Raw genomic sequence first — 16,850 nt, 5'->3', positions numbered from 1 at the left:
GGGGCGGGGGGGAAGATGAGGGGAATTGAGTAGAAAACTAATGTGGATCTAGGTGCAAGTACGTAATTTTTTGAAGTTTGTGTCACGTATAGACCGGGTGGTTAAGAAGGTGTTTAACATGCTTGCCTTCATTGCTCTGACCTTTGAGTATAGGAGTTGGGCGTCATGGTGAGGACATTGGTGAGGCCTCTTCTGGAGCACCGTGTCCAGTTCTGGTCGCCCACTTATAGGAAGGATATTTTCACATTGGAAGTTGGAGAAGAGATTTACCAGGATGTTACCAGGTATGGAAGGTTTGAGTTATAAAGGAAGGCTGGGGCCTTTTCACCGGGGCGGAGGAGGTGAGAGGTGACCTTATAGAAATTTATAAAACAATGAGAGATGTAAATAGGGTTAGTGGTAATTGTCTTTTCCCTAGGATGGGGGATTTCAAGATTAGGGTGCAGATTTTTAAGGTCAGAGGAGAGAGATTTAAAAAAGATATGTGAGGCAAATGTTTTACACAGAGGGTGGTTTGCGTGTGGAACAAACGTCCTGAGGTAGCGGTGGATGCGGGGACATGTATGTTTGAAAGACATTTGAATCGATACATGAGGGATATGGGTCAGGAGCAGGCAAGTGGGGCTAGTTTAGTTTGGGATTGTGGTCAGCATGGACTGGTTGGGCCGAAGAATCCGTTCCTGTGCTGCATAACCCGAGAGGAGAAGGAAAGCGAAAAAGGAAGAGAGATGGAGAGTGAACTAAACAGAGAGGAGAAAAAAATGGGATGGTGGAGGAACAGGGAGCAAGCTGAATTCTGTCGAGGCTATGTACATCATGACTTCCCGTCTAGAATAAACTCCACTGATAGAGCTGGTATAAAATATTCCAGTGTAAATATGTTCCTAGACTCAGGCATAGGCAGAGGCAGGAAACAATCGCTGTGGGAAGAAATCACACCCACCCAAGGTCAAGGTTCCAGGAAAAATCTTGACACATCTCCTGCCAACGCAGTGTCTGCCCTGGGTGGGCTTTAATGGTCCCACAGCAGGGAGGTGATGTCCTGGTGGTAATAGCACTGCACTGTTACGCTAAGGAGCTGGGTTCCAATCTCACCACAGTGGAATTTTTAAAATTCCACTTTTTAAAACTCTGCTAAAGACGACCATGAAGCAATTGCCGGAAAATCCCATCTGGTTCACTAATGCCCTTTCGAGAAAGGAAACTGCCATCCTTACCAGGTCTGGTCTATATGTGACTCCAACCAATGTGGTTGACTTTCAACTGTTTTCTGGGCAATAAATGCTGGACTAGCCAGTGATCGCCTCATCCCATGAATGAATCCAAAAACAGTGGGAGTAATATTGCTTTCCCCAAATATTTCCCATATCTCATACACACAATTGTTTTTGAATTTTATAAATAACTTTTTTTTCCATTGCAATACTATCCTCAGCTGGAATTCATGAATGTTTTCAAATCAAAGATGTTCTTACACACTTTTGGAGGGGAGCAGGTAAAATTTGAACTCAGGTTTCCTGGCTCAGAGATAGGGACCCTACCACTATGCCGCAAGTACTCCTCTTCAGCTGGGGTTTCTGTAAGAGACAATTCAGTTCATCTGGGTTTGGGAATGGAGAATTCGGTCTATGTAACAGCAGAGTGATTGTTGCTGTATTGACTGGTGGAACATTAAATACAGAGAAGAACAAAGAAAATTTACAGCCCTCCAAGCCTGAGCCGATCCAAATCTACTGTCTAAACCTGTCGCCCAACTCCTAAGCTCAACCCTGTCGCCCAACCCTCTGCTCCCCACCTACTCATGCATCTGTCCAGACGCATCTTAAATGAATCTACCGTGCCTGCCTCTACCACCTCTGCTGGCAACGTGTTCCAAATGCCCAGCACCCACTGTGTAAAGTACTTGCCGCGTGTATCCCCTTTAACTTTCCACCTCTCATCTTGAAAGCGTTACCTCTCATTATTGAATCCTTCACCCTGGGGAAAAAGCTTGTCTCCATCCATCCTGTCTGTACCCTTCATGATTTTGTAAACCTCAATCAGGTCCTCCCCCCCAATCTCTTTTTTTCTAATGAAAACAAACCTAACCTACTCAATCTCTCTTCATAGTTAGCACCTTCCACACCAGGCAACATCCTCGTAAGAGAAAATGAGGTCTGCAGATGCTGGAGATCAGAGATGGAAATGTGTTGCTGGAGAAGCGCAGCAGGTCAGGCAGCATCCCGAACCAATGTCTTGTACAATTTTAACATGACCTGCCAATTCTTATACTCAATACCCTGTCCAATGAAGGCAAACATACCATATGTCTTCTTGACCACTATCCACCTGTGCAGAAACCTTCAGGGTACAATGGTCCTGCACTCCCAGATCTCTCTGTTCATTGTATAATTCGCTCTAGAATTAGTCTTGCCTAAATGCATCACCTTACATTTGTCTGGATTGAACTCCATCTGCCACTTCTCCGCCCAACTCTCCAGTCTATCTATATCCTCCTGTATTCTTTGACAGTCCCCTATGATTTCTGCTGCTCCACCAATCTTCATGTCATCAGCAAACTTGCTGATCATACCAACAGTGCCCTCTTCCAGATCATTTATGTATATCACAAACAACAGTGGCCCCAGCACTGATTCCTGTGGAACACCACTGGTCACCTTTCTCCATTTCGAGAAACTCCCTTCAACTACTACTCCAAACGCCTTACTAAAGTCCATGTGTATGACATCAACAGCCCTTCCTTCATCTATCAATTTGGTTACTTCCTCAAAGAACTCTATTAAGTTGGTAAGGCATGATCTCCCCCGCACTGAAAAGCCCATTCTTTTCTAAATATAAATAAATCCTATCTCTCAGTACCTTCTCCAGCAACTTTCCCACCACTGAAGTCAGACTCACTGGTCTGTAGTTACCCAGAATATCCCTACTACCCTTCTTGTACAGGGGGGCAACGTGAGCAACCTTCCAGTCGTCCAGCACCTCACCTGTGTTTAAGGATGCCACAAAGATATCTATCAGGGCTCCAGCTATTTCCACTTTAGCCTCCCTCAGCAACCTGGGATAGATCCCATCCAGTCCTGAGGATTGTCCTCCTTAATAACCTCTAGCCTACCCAACACATCTTCCTTACTTACATCAATGTGATCCAGACTAATCAAACTTCTATCTCTAATCTCAACATTCATCATGTTCCTCTCCTCAGTGAACACTGATGCAAAGTAATCATTCAGAATCTCACCCATTCTCTCAGGTTCGACACACAGCCTTCCTTCATTACCCTTTAGTGGACCAATCCTTTCTCAACTTACCCGCTTGCTTCTTATATAAGAATAAAATTCTTTGGGATACTCCTTAATTCTGCTCACTAAAGCTATTTCATGACACCTTTTAACCCGCTTGATTCCTTGTTTAAGACTTGTCCTACTCTTCCGATATTCCTCCAGGGCCCGTTCTGTTCTTAGCTGCCTAGACCTTATGTGCGCTTCCCTTTTCCTCTTGGCCAGTCGTACAATTTCTCCTGTCATCCACTGTTCACGAATCTTGCCCTTCCTATCCTTTGCCTTCAATGAGACATGCCTATCCTGCACTATCTTTAACCTATCTTTGAAAGCCTCCCACATATCAAATGTGGACTTTCCTTCAAAAGCTTTGTCCAATCCACATTTCTGAGCTCTTGCATAATTTTGATATAATTGGCCTTGGCCCAGTTTAGTACTCGTCCCTTAGGACCACACTCATCTTTATCTATGAGTGATCTAAAACTTACAGAATTGTGGTCACTGTTCCCAAAGAAATCCCTCCACCGCAACTTCTACCACCTGTCATGGCTTATTCCCCAGTACCAGGTCCAATATGGCCCCTTCCCTCGTCAGACTATTGACATATTGCTCTAGAAAACTCTCCTGGACACTTCTTACAAATTCTACCCCATCCAGATCTCTGACGCTAAGTGTATCCCAGTCAATGTTAGGAAAACTAAAATCTCCCATCACCACTAAATGGGCCAAATGGCCTCCTCTTTCTTGAGTTCCTTCCTGGAGGAAAGCAGATTTTTCAAAGCTCCTCTCCATCACTCCCTTGCATTCAGCATTACAGTAGCATCCAAAGGGTCAGATGAAAATCTCCATACAATTGGACTCGATGTCTACTTTATCAACAGACTTACTGAAAATGCCAAAAGTGCAAATCTGGTATTGTGAGGCTCCTCCCCACTCCTGATTTGAAATTAATTTTATTTTCATCTTTTTCCTTGATTTGTATTTTTTTTTTAAATACAGTTCCTCTAAACAGCCCACTCAGGCTGCATCACTGAGCTGAACAGGGAGTTACTAAAGACCGAAGAGATGAAAGGGATGGCTGTAAGGAGGATTTTGAAGGAGAGAGGTTGAGGGAGAGAGAAGAAGCTGAAGACATTACTGCTGTGGAGAGCAAAGGGGCGGAAGAGGCCAGAGGCAGGGGCTGGGGGGTGCTCATTGGGATTTGGGGGTAGGAAGGGTCTAAATGTGAGGATTATAATGAGGCACTACTGGGTCAGGAGACAGTGTGGGTCAGTCAGGATGAGAACAGGGGATGTGAACAGCAGAGTTTTGGTTTGGCTGACATTTGGGAGGATGGGAGACGAGCTGGGAAAGATTCAGAATAGTCGTCTGAAGGTGTCAAAAGTGCGGCGTCTTTCGGCAGGAAGGAGGATGGAATTGGTCAAATGGGGCACTGACTTTATGCTTTTTTTCTTCTTTAGAAAATGGAGCGTCCTTCACACACTGATCCAGCTCCCTCAGTGTGAACAGGATGTCTGACACTCCTGTGTTATTTATTTTTCTCCCCACACTACTGCCTAACAGCAATAGTGCTTATTTTTCCCCAGCACCCATGTAATGTGTGTGTGTGTGCTGGTGTCGGACATAGTGAGCAAATGCGTAAATCTATATTTATATTCACCACCAGGAAGAAAGGAAACATCCGAGTGGCCAGTGACAAGCAGTTCCCTTCTCGAGAGGGCAATGCTCTGTACTATGTTGCGTTTGTTGTATTTTTTCACTCTCACTGATCCAGCTCCCTCAGAGTAACAAGGTGTCTGACACTCCTGTTTCTTTTTAATGTTTATTTTTGTTGTGCGTGCAGATGTCGGACACAGTGACAAAACAACAAATGTGTAAATCTTTATTTATATTCCATCACCAGGGAGAAAGGAAACATCCGAGTAGCCAGTGACAAGCAGTTCCCTTCTTGAGGGAGGCCAACTGTTGTGTGATACGTTGTGCTTGTTAAAGCAGTGCAGATGTAAAGATAATGACCTCAAGCATCCCAACATTTAATTGTGGGGTGGTGCTAATGATTTAGCCCTCCCAGCAGCTTTCATAGACAACATGAACATGCTTGATCATCTCTGGACACTTTGCCCATCTCCTCTTGTGAGGGACACTGCAGGTTATGGCCTTGATATTTTACATATAGTGATGATTAAGAATGCCACTTAAAAACACACAAGTGCTCAAACGGCAATGCAGATTGCCTTGTCTGCTGGGGAGCTGGGACTGAGTGATGCCAATTATTTGGGACACTCACCATCCTGAGTCGGAAATATATCTATTCTTTCACTGTTGCTCGGTCAAAACCCTGAATGACCCTCCCTAGAGAATTTACTGATTCCCTAAAGCACATGGACTGCAGCAAGAAGGTACCTCACCACCACCTTCACAAAGGCAACTAAGGATAGCCATTACAATGCTGGCCCAGCCATAGATGCCCATGTCCTACGATTGAATAAAAGGTATACATAGAATCTCCACAGTGCAGAAGGTGGCCATTCAGCCCATTAAGTCTGCACCGACCCTGCAAAGAGCATCGCATCAAGACCCAACCCTCTATCCTAACCCTATAACACCACCTCATCCCTGGACAATACAGAGCAATTTAGCATGACTAATCCAACTAACCAGTACATCTTTGGACTGTGGGAGGAAACCCACGCAGATACGGAGAGAAAATGCAAACTCCACTCATCCAAGGGTAGATTTGTTCCCAGGTGCCTAGTGCTATGAGGCAGCAGTGCTAACCACTGAGCCATCCCAGACAAAATCTGGATGAGATACAGATCCAAGTGAGCACTGGCTGAATCTTAACTATCAGTAATATTAGTGCAATCCCCTGACTCAATTAGTGAGAGACTATAAGGCAGTTCTACGGCTCAAACCCTCTCTCAGTAAGGTTGGAATTGAAGAAACCTACTATTACCAAATCACACAGGCTTACTGAGTATACAGGAGTTGACTAATCCTATAATCCAGCTGTTTTACAAAAAGGATATACACTTTCAGTAAATTGGTTCTTTTAAGTGAACAGTCACTTTCCCTTGTATCATTTGTCCAGCGCTTAGAGGCAAGTTACTGCTGACCATTAACGATAGGGTAAATCAATGTTCAGTAATTGCAGCTTTGTCCTTTATATTTAAGAGGAAGCATTTGTTTATGCATTTATTGGCCCAGAGGTGGGGATAGTCAGCCAGCTTCCTGAACTGCTGCAGTATTTGTGGTGAGAGACACCCAAAGAGGTGCGAGAGAGGAAGTTTCAGGATTTGAACCAAGTGACACCAAAGGAACAGCAACAAAGTCCCAATAATTTAAGACAGCGTGTGACTTGCAGGTGGGGGGTGTTTCAAATGGATCTGCTCCTCACGTCCCTCGCGGTAGCAGAGGTCACAGGTGTGGACGTTGTTGTCAGAGGAGCATTGGTGATTTTCAGCATACCCATACATAATATTGCTATCGTGCAGCAGTAGTGAAGGGCTGCTGCTCTTGATGGTGTCAAACTTATGAAATGTTTGTAGAAATTACACTCATCCAGACAAAGGTAGAGTATTCCATCACACACTCCGAACTTGTGCCTTGTAGATGGTGGACAGGTAGTCACTAGGTCTCCCCTTTGTGAGGGGTGTGTGTGCCGTCAACGTAACATTGAAAGCACAAGTAAATTGCTATCTCATCTGGCAGTTCGGGAAGAAGGGATGGAGGAGAGAATGGCAGGGTGGGAGCAAGTGGGAGGTTAAAGGCCATGTTTTACACCTCATGTGGATAGAAGGGATGGGATGGAGGAGTGGACTGAGGTATTCTGAAGAAACAGACCCTTCAGGATAATTCAAGTTGTGGGAGCAGAGTTTGATGGTGGCAGAGCCAGTAAAGAATGATCAGTTTAATAGGAAACTCCAGTGTGGTTTTGCATTTTTGGTTGTGTGGCAGGGAAGTGGGGGGGGGGGTGAGGGAGGAAGGAAGGAAGGGTGTTTGGTGGGTGGGAAAGAAAGAAAAACCATCACAAGTGCTGCATGACTTCCATCCTATCACAGATCTACCCTAGTATGTCTTTTAAAAACAAACCCTACCCTTCATTTAAAGTCTCTTACATTTGCAATGAGACAGATTCCACAAGGTAAACACAATGTTTCAATATGGATGTGATCTAGGTGTGTTTGTTTGTAATAGACACAGCAGTCTACAAAAAGGATAGGTAGATATTTCACCAAAGCCTGACATTATTATTATTATTGTCTCATCTGTAGCCCCTCAGGCAGTTTTCATTCTTGGGTCCTTATTTCTAACAGGAAACAGCTGCTGGGATAGAATAGGCATGTTTCAAATGAGTCTATCCCTCAGCTTCCATAGTCTAACACCCTCTACTATCTAGTGAGAAAGCAACACTCCAATTAGCTGAAAGGTATTCAGTAACTGTAATATCAACTCAACAAGGGCCAGGGCACTCTATGAAGATTAAAACTCCACAATGGGCCAGCTGCTGCCTGTACATGCAGGGCCTTGCAGGCAGCAACAACCAAAAAGCCCTTCACGTGAGACAGTGGGAGAAAGTTACAGGAAGTCAATTCTAAAGATCCTGCCCCGAGGTGGCACAAAGGAGTGTTTTAGATTAAAATACAAACCCAAAAGTAGATTTCACCCCACATCCCACCACCAACTTGCATGTACAATCTGAGCAGAGTGACAATGGATCAATTTAAAACCATGAATGATAACTGCCATCTGCTAACCAAACCATTCTGCGAGCTAAAAAAAAAGTCACATTAACAAGTTCAACATTTGTGAAAAGAAGGGGAGGTGCTGATGCGTTTGCAAGTTTAACCTGAAGTGCCCTTGTTGGCAGACAAGCTGTCAGCACTCCCAGATTTTACACCATCACCACGGTTCAAACAAAACAAGGAAAACACGTGGCAAAGCCTTGCAGCTGTCAGTTTTTTGTCATTAAATGCCAGTGTCCCAGATGTGGAAACAGCATCCAAAAACACTTCCAGAGTCCTGAAAGAATGAGGACACAACCTCACGTTGGAGAATACACATTTGGCCTCTGGACTCTAGCTTCAAGTCCAGGCCAGTGAGTGACTGACTTTGAAAGTCATTTTGAGTTGGCCACTCTGATGTTAAATCTTTGTTTGCATGCTCAGTGAAAGCACTAGTTCAGAACACAAAATAGCAGTGCTTTGATGGGTTAAACTGAACAGTGAGTGTGGTTTGACGGTCACTCAAATTCCAGAACACCCAGGAAACAATTCCAGGTTTATCACCTCAACTCTCAGTCCTTTCCAGCATTTAAGCTCTTGTAATACATGCTAAACCTCTGCCCATTCAATAAGCAGACCTGGATGTAGGTTTGCTCGCTGAGCTGGAAGGTTTATTTCCAGATGTTTCGTCACCCTACTAGGTAACATCTTCAGTGGGCCTCCAAGTGAAGCTAAGCAGATCTTCCAATTGGTGCCCACTTGTTCTCTGGAAAATTTATCAGTATATGGGATCACAAAATTCAAAATGCCAGAACCTAATTTTCATACAGTTTTAATAAATGAATAAATATAAAGAGAATTAAAAAGAAACAACATTTCTCCCAAGTGCAGTTATTTTAAAAAAAAAACATTCTGTTCATTCTTGCTTGGGTTTGGTATAAAAACAGAAATCCAAACTGAACCAGCATCAATAATCGAGCAGTGGCTGGCTTTACAACTCAATAGCTCCCCCACAATTAGATGCCATTGTTGGAATTTAAAAAGGATTACTGGTGGGGAACAAAGTGCTGGTTCAGATGGCAGAGAGGAGAGTGAATACTGCAAGGGTGCAGACAGAGCTCACTTTGGGGGAAAAAAAAGTCTAGCCAAATTTACATAGCAGACGCATGCAACAATTTCACACTTTAGAATCGAAGAGAGAATGGGGTAGTGTTTCTATTCACAAACAAAAACATTGATCTTGCCGCGCACAATTTAAATCAGAATTTATTAGAAGGGGATTCAACCTTTTAAAAACATTTCACACACCCCCCCCCCCCCCCCAATGCATCTATCCTGCATTGGTACACAGTCTCGACCCAAGAAAGGACTACACTGGTGATTTTTGCTGGCTGATTTTACCTGAGTTCGAGATAATAAACTGTACTGAAGGACAAACAAGAGACCTTCCGGTCATGACACTTCAGCCCAAAACTTTACGGCCTAACACTGATTCCCAATCCACTTCCTAAACAGATTCCTGAAATCAGCCACCGACTCCCAGACAGATATCTGACTTCAAATTTCTTTGCGTTTTTTTAAATGTTTGTAGTATAGTCCAGTTAAGTTCACAATGCAGTACAATTTTTTTTATATAAATAAAGAATTCATACAAGTTGCCTTGAGCATCAAATGTATAAGAAACGGCCTCCAGTCAGCTCAGAGGTTAGACCAATGAGTTTTAACATCAGTGATAGGAGTTAACAGCGAGAATTATGGATCACTGGGGGGAAAAAAGTCAAATAAATTGTAACCATGGGAATTGTAAAGTTTTCACACCAAGATTCTGGAATTGTATTCCACCTTTAAACTTGATCTGGAGAGCACTGTCAGCAGTCCAACATTAGGGGAGTGAAATACAGGAGGGTGGGTTAAATTTGACAAATAGCTTTTGCAGGTTAGGGGCAGGGGGAATATCCAAGTCCATCAATATCAATCATTGGAAGCTTACTGGACACTCAGCTACTGTGTGTAGCTTGCACAAGAGGTGAATAGCACTTTTGTCTGTCTATGCTGCAATGATGTCAGGCTCTTTAGCACCAAGTCAAATGGGAATTACATGCAATTGAGAGAGAAGACAGTTGACACAAAAAACCACTTGTGAATAATCATTTGAAACGGCAGTGTAATTCAGTCACATGCCTCTTAAAAAAGGGAAAGACCAGAAATGATATTCAAACAATTAAGCACAGTAGAACAGTGTATTTCCCTCACCCATGAAGTGAATTACTACAAAATAACTAGTGTTGGAGGGGGAGAAAATTACCCTTTTAAAATGAAGGATGCAGTCATACATGACTGTTAGTCATGTGTATGTTACTGTATATAATGAAAACTGAGCTGGAGAACATTGGAGGGGGTGTGGGAGGGACAGAGTGGAGATAGGAAATGACAAGTGTTTCATAACATTTAAAGACCGATAGCTAGTATGGGTTTAAAACAAAAAAGGTTGGGTTATACACCTGCCCTATTGTTTCCTGCTGGCAAAGGCTAGGAACACTAGGCACAACCTGTGCCCACCACACCAGTCCCCACCAGTGCCAAATGGTAGTTCAGTTATCAGTCTCTTTAAGTTTTATTAAATTTTAAAAAAAATCACACAATGCCTTTAATTATCGTAGAAAGAGGCAAAGACCTGTCAGGAAAACATCGATTTGTCAATGACCTGCTCAAAGAGCAGGTTTGGAATAGCAGACCTGACCATCCAGTTTTACTAATAGGTCGATTTGGAGAATGGAGACATGACTCTGAATCTTCTCAATTTAAAATACAAAAAGAGAGGGATCTCAAACTCCCCCTTTGGGGCATTCACTTTTACCAGTGTTCAGCGGTCCCCGTAGATGTTGGTTTAGATTTCTCCCAAGTCACGAAGAAATGTGGTGCTTTTCAATTTGAAGAACCTTCTCTATGAAATAAGAGCTTACAGTCCAGAGATTGTTGCTGCCACCATTGGTTAGGCTTTTATTGACCAAGAGCACAATTCTCTTTCTGAAACTGTTCAGTATGTTGCTCGCCTCAATTTGAAAATTTAATCCTTTGTACAAATGATAATCAACTCATTGCACCAAGAAGTAGAATTGCCCCAGATAGAATCACTTTCCTCACTGAATTCGAATAGGATTTGAGGCCAGTATGAAACAGAAATAACTTCAGAATCACCAGTCTCCTGTTAAGTGACTGAGTGCTGGTTGGAAACCAGCACAGCCAATGGGCACCAATGGCATAATGCCCCCTTTCTCCAGCCTCCTCCCTAGTACTAGCTGTCAGACAGAGGGGGAGGTGGAAGGCTGTACAGTAACTCAGACAAGTGACCTTTCAGAATGCCTTTAAACATCTTCAGATTTCTATTGGGATCACAGCTGTTCCATCTGCCCAATACTGAGCTCCACTAACGACAGGCCAGTTTGTCCATGAAGGCAGTGGGATAGATAGAGGACAGTAAGCATTGGAGCAATTCAGCCACCCATTCATTTCAGACAGTTCAGATCTACATAGAACACAGCAGAGAGTGTGGGACTGTAACATAGCTGCAAATGGCAAAGAAATGGGTGGATAAACTCCTGGGAACCTTATGCTGTGGGAAAGTAATTGCGGGAGCTACGGAAGTCCTGTTAATAGGGAAAATGCTCACGTTTCATAAAACATGCACAGATCAATAAGACCAGATCCTCAGGATCCACACATAGTCAACGAGTAACCCCCCCCTCCCCCCGCCCGCCGCTTGGTGGGCTGCTGTTGACATTTCGCGCCAACTCAAGATGGCTTTAGGTTCTCGAAGCTCTTCTCTACTCCATCTTCATATTGTGGGGGAGGGGTGAGTGGCTCCAGATTGACCACCGTGCTGTTGAGGTTGCTTAAGTGGAGCCTGAAATTCTTGAGGTGCGATTTATCCGACAGAATTCGGCGGATCCTCTTCGAGCTGAATCGTCTGCCCGGGCGGCTTGATGTCTGCCCGTTCCCTGGCTGAGCAGTGGCACTAGGCCCTGCGACCCCGGTCGTGGGCAGCACCACACCAACGTCCACCAGCGACTCGTAAGAGGGAAGAGCAGCCATGGTTTGGTCCCCCAGAGTGGCCTCGGCATCTCCTCTTGGCTGGGAGGACTCTCCTTGCATGACCTCGTTGTAACTCGGCACAGCCAACTGCTCGCTGAGGTCTGGGGCACTGCAGAAAAGATAGAACATCATGAGAGTGAATACCCAGAGCCAGGACATCCAGTAACAGCAAGGGGCTGTACCCACATCAGCTCAGTCCTGGTTACACTGATAAACCCCCATTGCTGGTTGGTGCTGCAGGAGCTGTGGAAACAGGGGGCTCATTTTCAAATCACTCCAGCAACCACACCTTCAAGGCCCCAAGCTCAGGAATACTCACCCCTCCTCAAAGCCCACCCCTCTGCCCAAGCTTTGGTCACTTAACCTAATGTGTCAGGCATAGCTTTATAACCTCTTGGAGCAATGTTAAAAGGCACGATCCTAATACAAAGCTGTTGTCAGATATGTGCCAAAGTCTCTCAGTGCCAAGATCTTTCCCCCACCTGCAATTTGCAAGTTAGGCACATTAAAAGGGAACGTTGTTTTTGAACCTTGCACATTCCCACCCTGCCCTGAGGCTCCATCCATACAACCCAGAGATAAAAGTAACTCAGACAGCTGGTGCTATGGCTACACAAGTCACTTGTGTGTGTGTGGGGACCAACACAGCTGCGTGGACATGCCAGCTCACTACAATGCACAAGTTGCAGTTTATGAAGGTCACTTGAGGATCGTGGCACACTACAGCAACAAAAACAGAAGTTGCTGTCAAACCTCAGCAGCTCTGGCAGCATCTGGGGGGGAGAAAACAGAGTTAACATTACCCTCCAGTGACTCTTCAGAACTGAAGCTGAAGACCCGTTGATTGCCTACCCGCTTCATGTCTCTCTCTTTGGGCTCCATATCCATCCTTCCACTCACCTGTCCCTCCCCCTACCCCTTGTCTTCAGCACAAACACTATGCTTTTCTAACTGCTAACAGTTCTGAAGAGCCACCAAACTCCAAACGAATACTGGTTTCTCCCCATAAACGCTGCCAGACTTGCCGAGTTTCACCAATTTCTGTTTTTGTTTCAGATTTCCAGTATCTGTAGTTCTTTGTTTTATTGCAGGACATAAGAGGTCTCACGTGGCAGGGGAAAACCTATTCCTGGTTTAATGAACTGCAATTAGGATTAGTTTTTGGGCTTGCAACTAATTACACGTTAAACTGATATGATAGACACGGTCAGAGGTGGGGGAGGGCCTGGATGTTACAAGCAAATGAACGAGGGAGAGAGTAGAGTAGGCAGTTTCTCCTTAGATTCTGGATCAGTGGTGCTGGAAGAGCACAGCAATTCAGGCAGCATCAGAGGACAGGCAAAATCGACGTTTCGGGCAAAAGCCCTTCAACAGTCCAAAGATGTGCAGGGTCAGGTGAATTGGCCATACTAAATTGCCCGTAGTGTTAGGTAATGGGTAAATGTAGGGGTATGGGTGGGTTTCGCTTTGGCGGGTCGGTGTGGACTTGTTGGGCCGAAGGGCCTGTTTCCACACTGTAATCTAATCTAATCTAAATAAGAGGTCTCACGTGGCAGGAGAAAACCTATTCCTGGTTTAATGAACTGCAGTTAGGATTACTTTGTGGGCTTGCAACTAATTACACGTTAAACTGATATGATAGACACGGTCAGAGGTGGAGGAGGACCTGGATGTTACAAGCAAATGAACGAGGGAGAGAGTAGAGTAGGCAGTTTCTCCTTAGAGCCTGCTCCATTAAGATCATAGCTGATCTGATTAACCTCAACTCCACATTCCTACATATCCCCAATAGCAGCTCTAACACCTTTATGACCTAAATGATTCCAAAGATATTAATAGAGCCTTCTTATGGACAACATGCAATCACATTCCTCATGAAGAGCTTATGCTCAAAACTGCGATTCGCCTGCTCCTCGGATGTTGCCTGACCGGCTGTGCTTTTCCAGCACTATACCTTTTTGACTCTGATCTAGAGCATCTGCAGTCCTCGCTTTCTCCCAACATGCAATGGTTGGTTATAGAGCAGTTCACAAGAATGAGAGAGATTAGGATTGGAAAACCTAACTTTGTCTTCTGTTGTGTGAAGCGCTTCACATAGTTATAGAGATTTAATTTAGCCAAAATATGGTGCAAAGACCAGAGAGAGTGCAAACGAGATTGGTGGGTGTATTGAGCTCTGTACTAGCGGGTCCAGCTCGAGGGTTTCATATAGCAGCCACGCCACTGAATGGGCCCAGGCCAGGAGAAGATGGTGCAGGGTCAGAGAAAGGTCTTCCTCACAAACATCGCTGTTAGTAGGAAAGGTTCAACATGGCTAGTCACCTGGGAAAACTGCCACTCACATCCCTGGGATTTAAAAAAAAAAGTGAGGGGGCAAGAAAAAGATTCAAAAGTTATTATACAATAAATAATACAAAAATAATTGAAGCACTCTAAAGGATAAATCACCAATGGATGTACATCAACATCGCACAAACAGCGAGGCGGCCATGTTTCGATGATGTGGAAGGAATCAGGTCACTAGCAGACATTCCTGGAGATCTTTAGCAGCCAAGTGACACGGCCTCGGTTTAATGTTTGAAATACACAAACTGAGAGGGCGGGGAGAAAAACAAATAAGTCATGCCTATTCAGAATAAACATTCGCACTTTGGATATGGAGAAACAAAACTCCAAGTTTCAAAAAGGTTACATCTCAAGAGTGCGACACACAAAGTGAGAGAATCCGGTTATCGAAAGGTAAAAGAACTGGATCTAGAAAAGATTTCAATTCAATTACTGTTCCTGATCCAACTTCAAGACAGTGATGTTTGTTGGCAAGGACATGCAATCAGATAACTTGAATGAAAACTAGCAAAATATTTGACTAGGTGGTGATAAAAATCACTGTAAGAGGAACACAGCAATTATTCAGTAGCTGGGAACACACCACCCAGTTTGGAACAGGGTCAAGCAAACAGAGGACTACCTCGATTGCAATGCGCCCTTCTTTCTATCCTACCTTTGCACCATAGCACCCCCCATCCCCCCAAAACACACACACACACACACGAGTAAGGCAGGAAAATCTGGTTTAATGTCACTTAGTAGTGTTGTTAAAGGTTGGAGTCTGCAATCAGAGTTACTACAGCAATATTACAGAACAAAGGGCTCGTATTTCCGTTCCTGTACTAAGCACACCCTTTTCCTGGGTGAGTGGTCAAAGTACAGCCATGGCTTTTGCTGCGTTAGATCTTGCTCACACTGACAGAGCTCCTCGTGGTGCGACGGAGCAGCACCAGACTGGCAAACACGGAGGGCAGTGGGTGGGACAAGAACAGGGTGTGTCAACATGTCCTTATTGAACACTGACACAAGAACATTTACACCCCAAATGGTTTCCCCATTTCCAATGGTCGCTGTTTCTTCTTCTGTGGGCTCACATGCAGTCCCACAAGTTCACTGTTCATACACAAGCCCAGATGACGACCAACCAAGTGGAGCATCGAGGATGAGCTAGATGTTACTTCCCCCCCATCCACCAGCTTCTCTACTCAAGCACGTATTAAAAATGGGGGCCATTGGATAGTCGAATCAATAAAGGAACACCCACACAGGAGAGAGAGAGTCTCCAATTGTGGCATCCTACTCTGATGGTGCTTTAATACATGGTCCATCCACACAGCCAATGGACAGGTATTCAAACCCCTCAGCTGAAAACATCTGATAGGAAGCGGAGAGCTGAGTCAATGCTGTGTGTGCAGGCAGTATTACAGTCACCCCTTTGTTTTCCTGCCATGCCCCGTATCCCAGCGTCCAAGATAGAGAGGATAGAAGCAGAGGCAAGTTGAAGAGTGTCCACTTAGATTCTAAATGTGTACCTTCCAACAAACCAGAGACCTGATCACCTGCTTCAGAGACAAGTTCAAATCCCTCCAGCCTAGAAAACCAGAAATATTCAGTTTCACGATATGGGATAAAATGCTAGTCTCATTAATAAACCATTGAACTACAGACTTGCTATAAAAACCCTAAATAGTTTATCAATATCCACTGTGAGATTTAATTTGCCGTCTACATCCATTGACCTGCAAGTAACTCCAAGTTCACAGCAACGTGATGGATTTTTAGTGAAAAATGTAGTGCTGGAAAAGCACAGCAGATCAGGCAGCATCCGAGGAGAAGGACAATTGATGCTTCGGGCATCAGCTCTTCATCAGGAATGAGGCTTGTGGGCTGGGAGGCTAAGAGATAAATGGGAGGGCAGTGGGGTTGAGGGGAAGGTAGCTGGCAATGTGATAGGTAGATGAAGGTGGGGGTGGAAGTGATATGTTGGAGAGGAGGGTGGTGCGGATAGTTGGGAAGGAAGATGGACAGGTAGGACTGTTCAACAGGGCAGTGCTGAGTTGGAGACTTGGGACTGGGATAAGGTTGGGGGAAAAAAAGAGGAAATGAGGAAAATAGTGAAATCCACATTGATGCCGTGTGGTTGGAGGGTCCCAAGGTGGAAGATGAGGCGTTTTTCCTCCAGGCGTCAGGTGGTTAGGGTTTGGTGATGGGAGGCGGCCCAGGACCTGCATATCTCTGGTGGAGTAGGAGTTGAAGCGTTCAGCCACAGGGCGATGGGGTTGTTTGGTGCAGGTGTCCCAGAGATGTTCTCTGGGATGATCTGCAAGTTGGCGTCCTGTCTCCCCAACCTAGAGGAGACCACATTGGGTGCAACAGATACAGTAGATGACGTACGTGGAAGTACAGAGATGCTTTTCCAGCATCTGCA

The 16,850-nt window shown here is 44.7% G+C and overlaps 1 protein-coding gene across 2 annotated transcripts in view; it reads right to left on the bottom strand.

The window, feature by feature from the left end:
- Positions 1 to 8,903: 8,903 nt before the first annotated feature.
- Positions 8,904 to 16,850, bottom strand: part of tmem51a (transmembrane protein 51a) — a 48,121-nt gene continuing 40,174 nt past the window's right edge. For both annotated transcript variants that reach the window (XM_043675664.1, XM_043675663.1), the window contains one exon: positions 8,904 to 12,203. In XM_043675664.1, coding sequence (XP_043531599.1) covers positions 11,795 to 12,203 — 409 coding nt within the window. In that variant the 3' untranslated portion in view covers positions 8,904 to 11,794. The remainder of the gene's footprint in view (positions 12,204 to 16,850) is intronic.

The sequence above is a fragment of the Chiloscyllium plagiosum genome, chromosome 34 (assembly GCF_004010195.1).
Source record: "Chiloscyllium plagiosum isolate BGI_BamShark_2017 chromosome 34, ASM401019v2, whole genome shotgun sequence".
Lineage (NCBI taxonomy): Eukaryota > Metazoa > Chordata > Chondrichthyes > Orectolobiformes > Hemiscylliidae > Chiloscyllium > Chiloscyllium plagiosum.
This window is presented reverse-complemented; position numbering and strand designations above follow the sequence as displayed.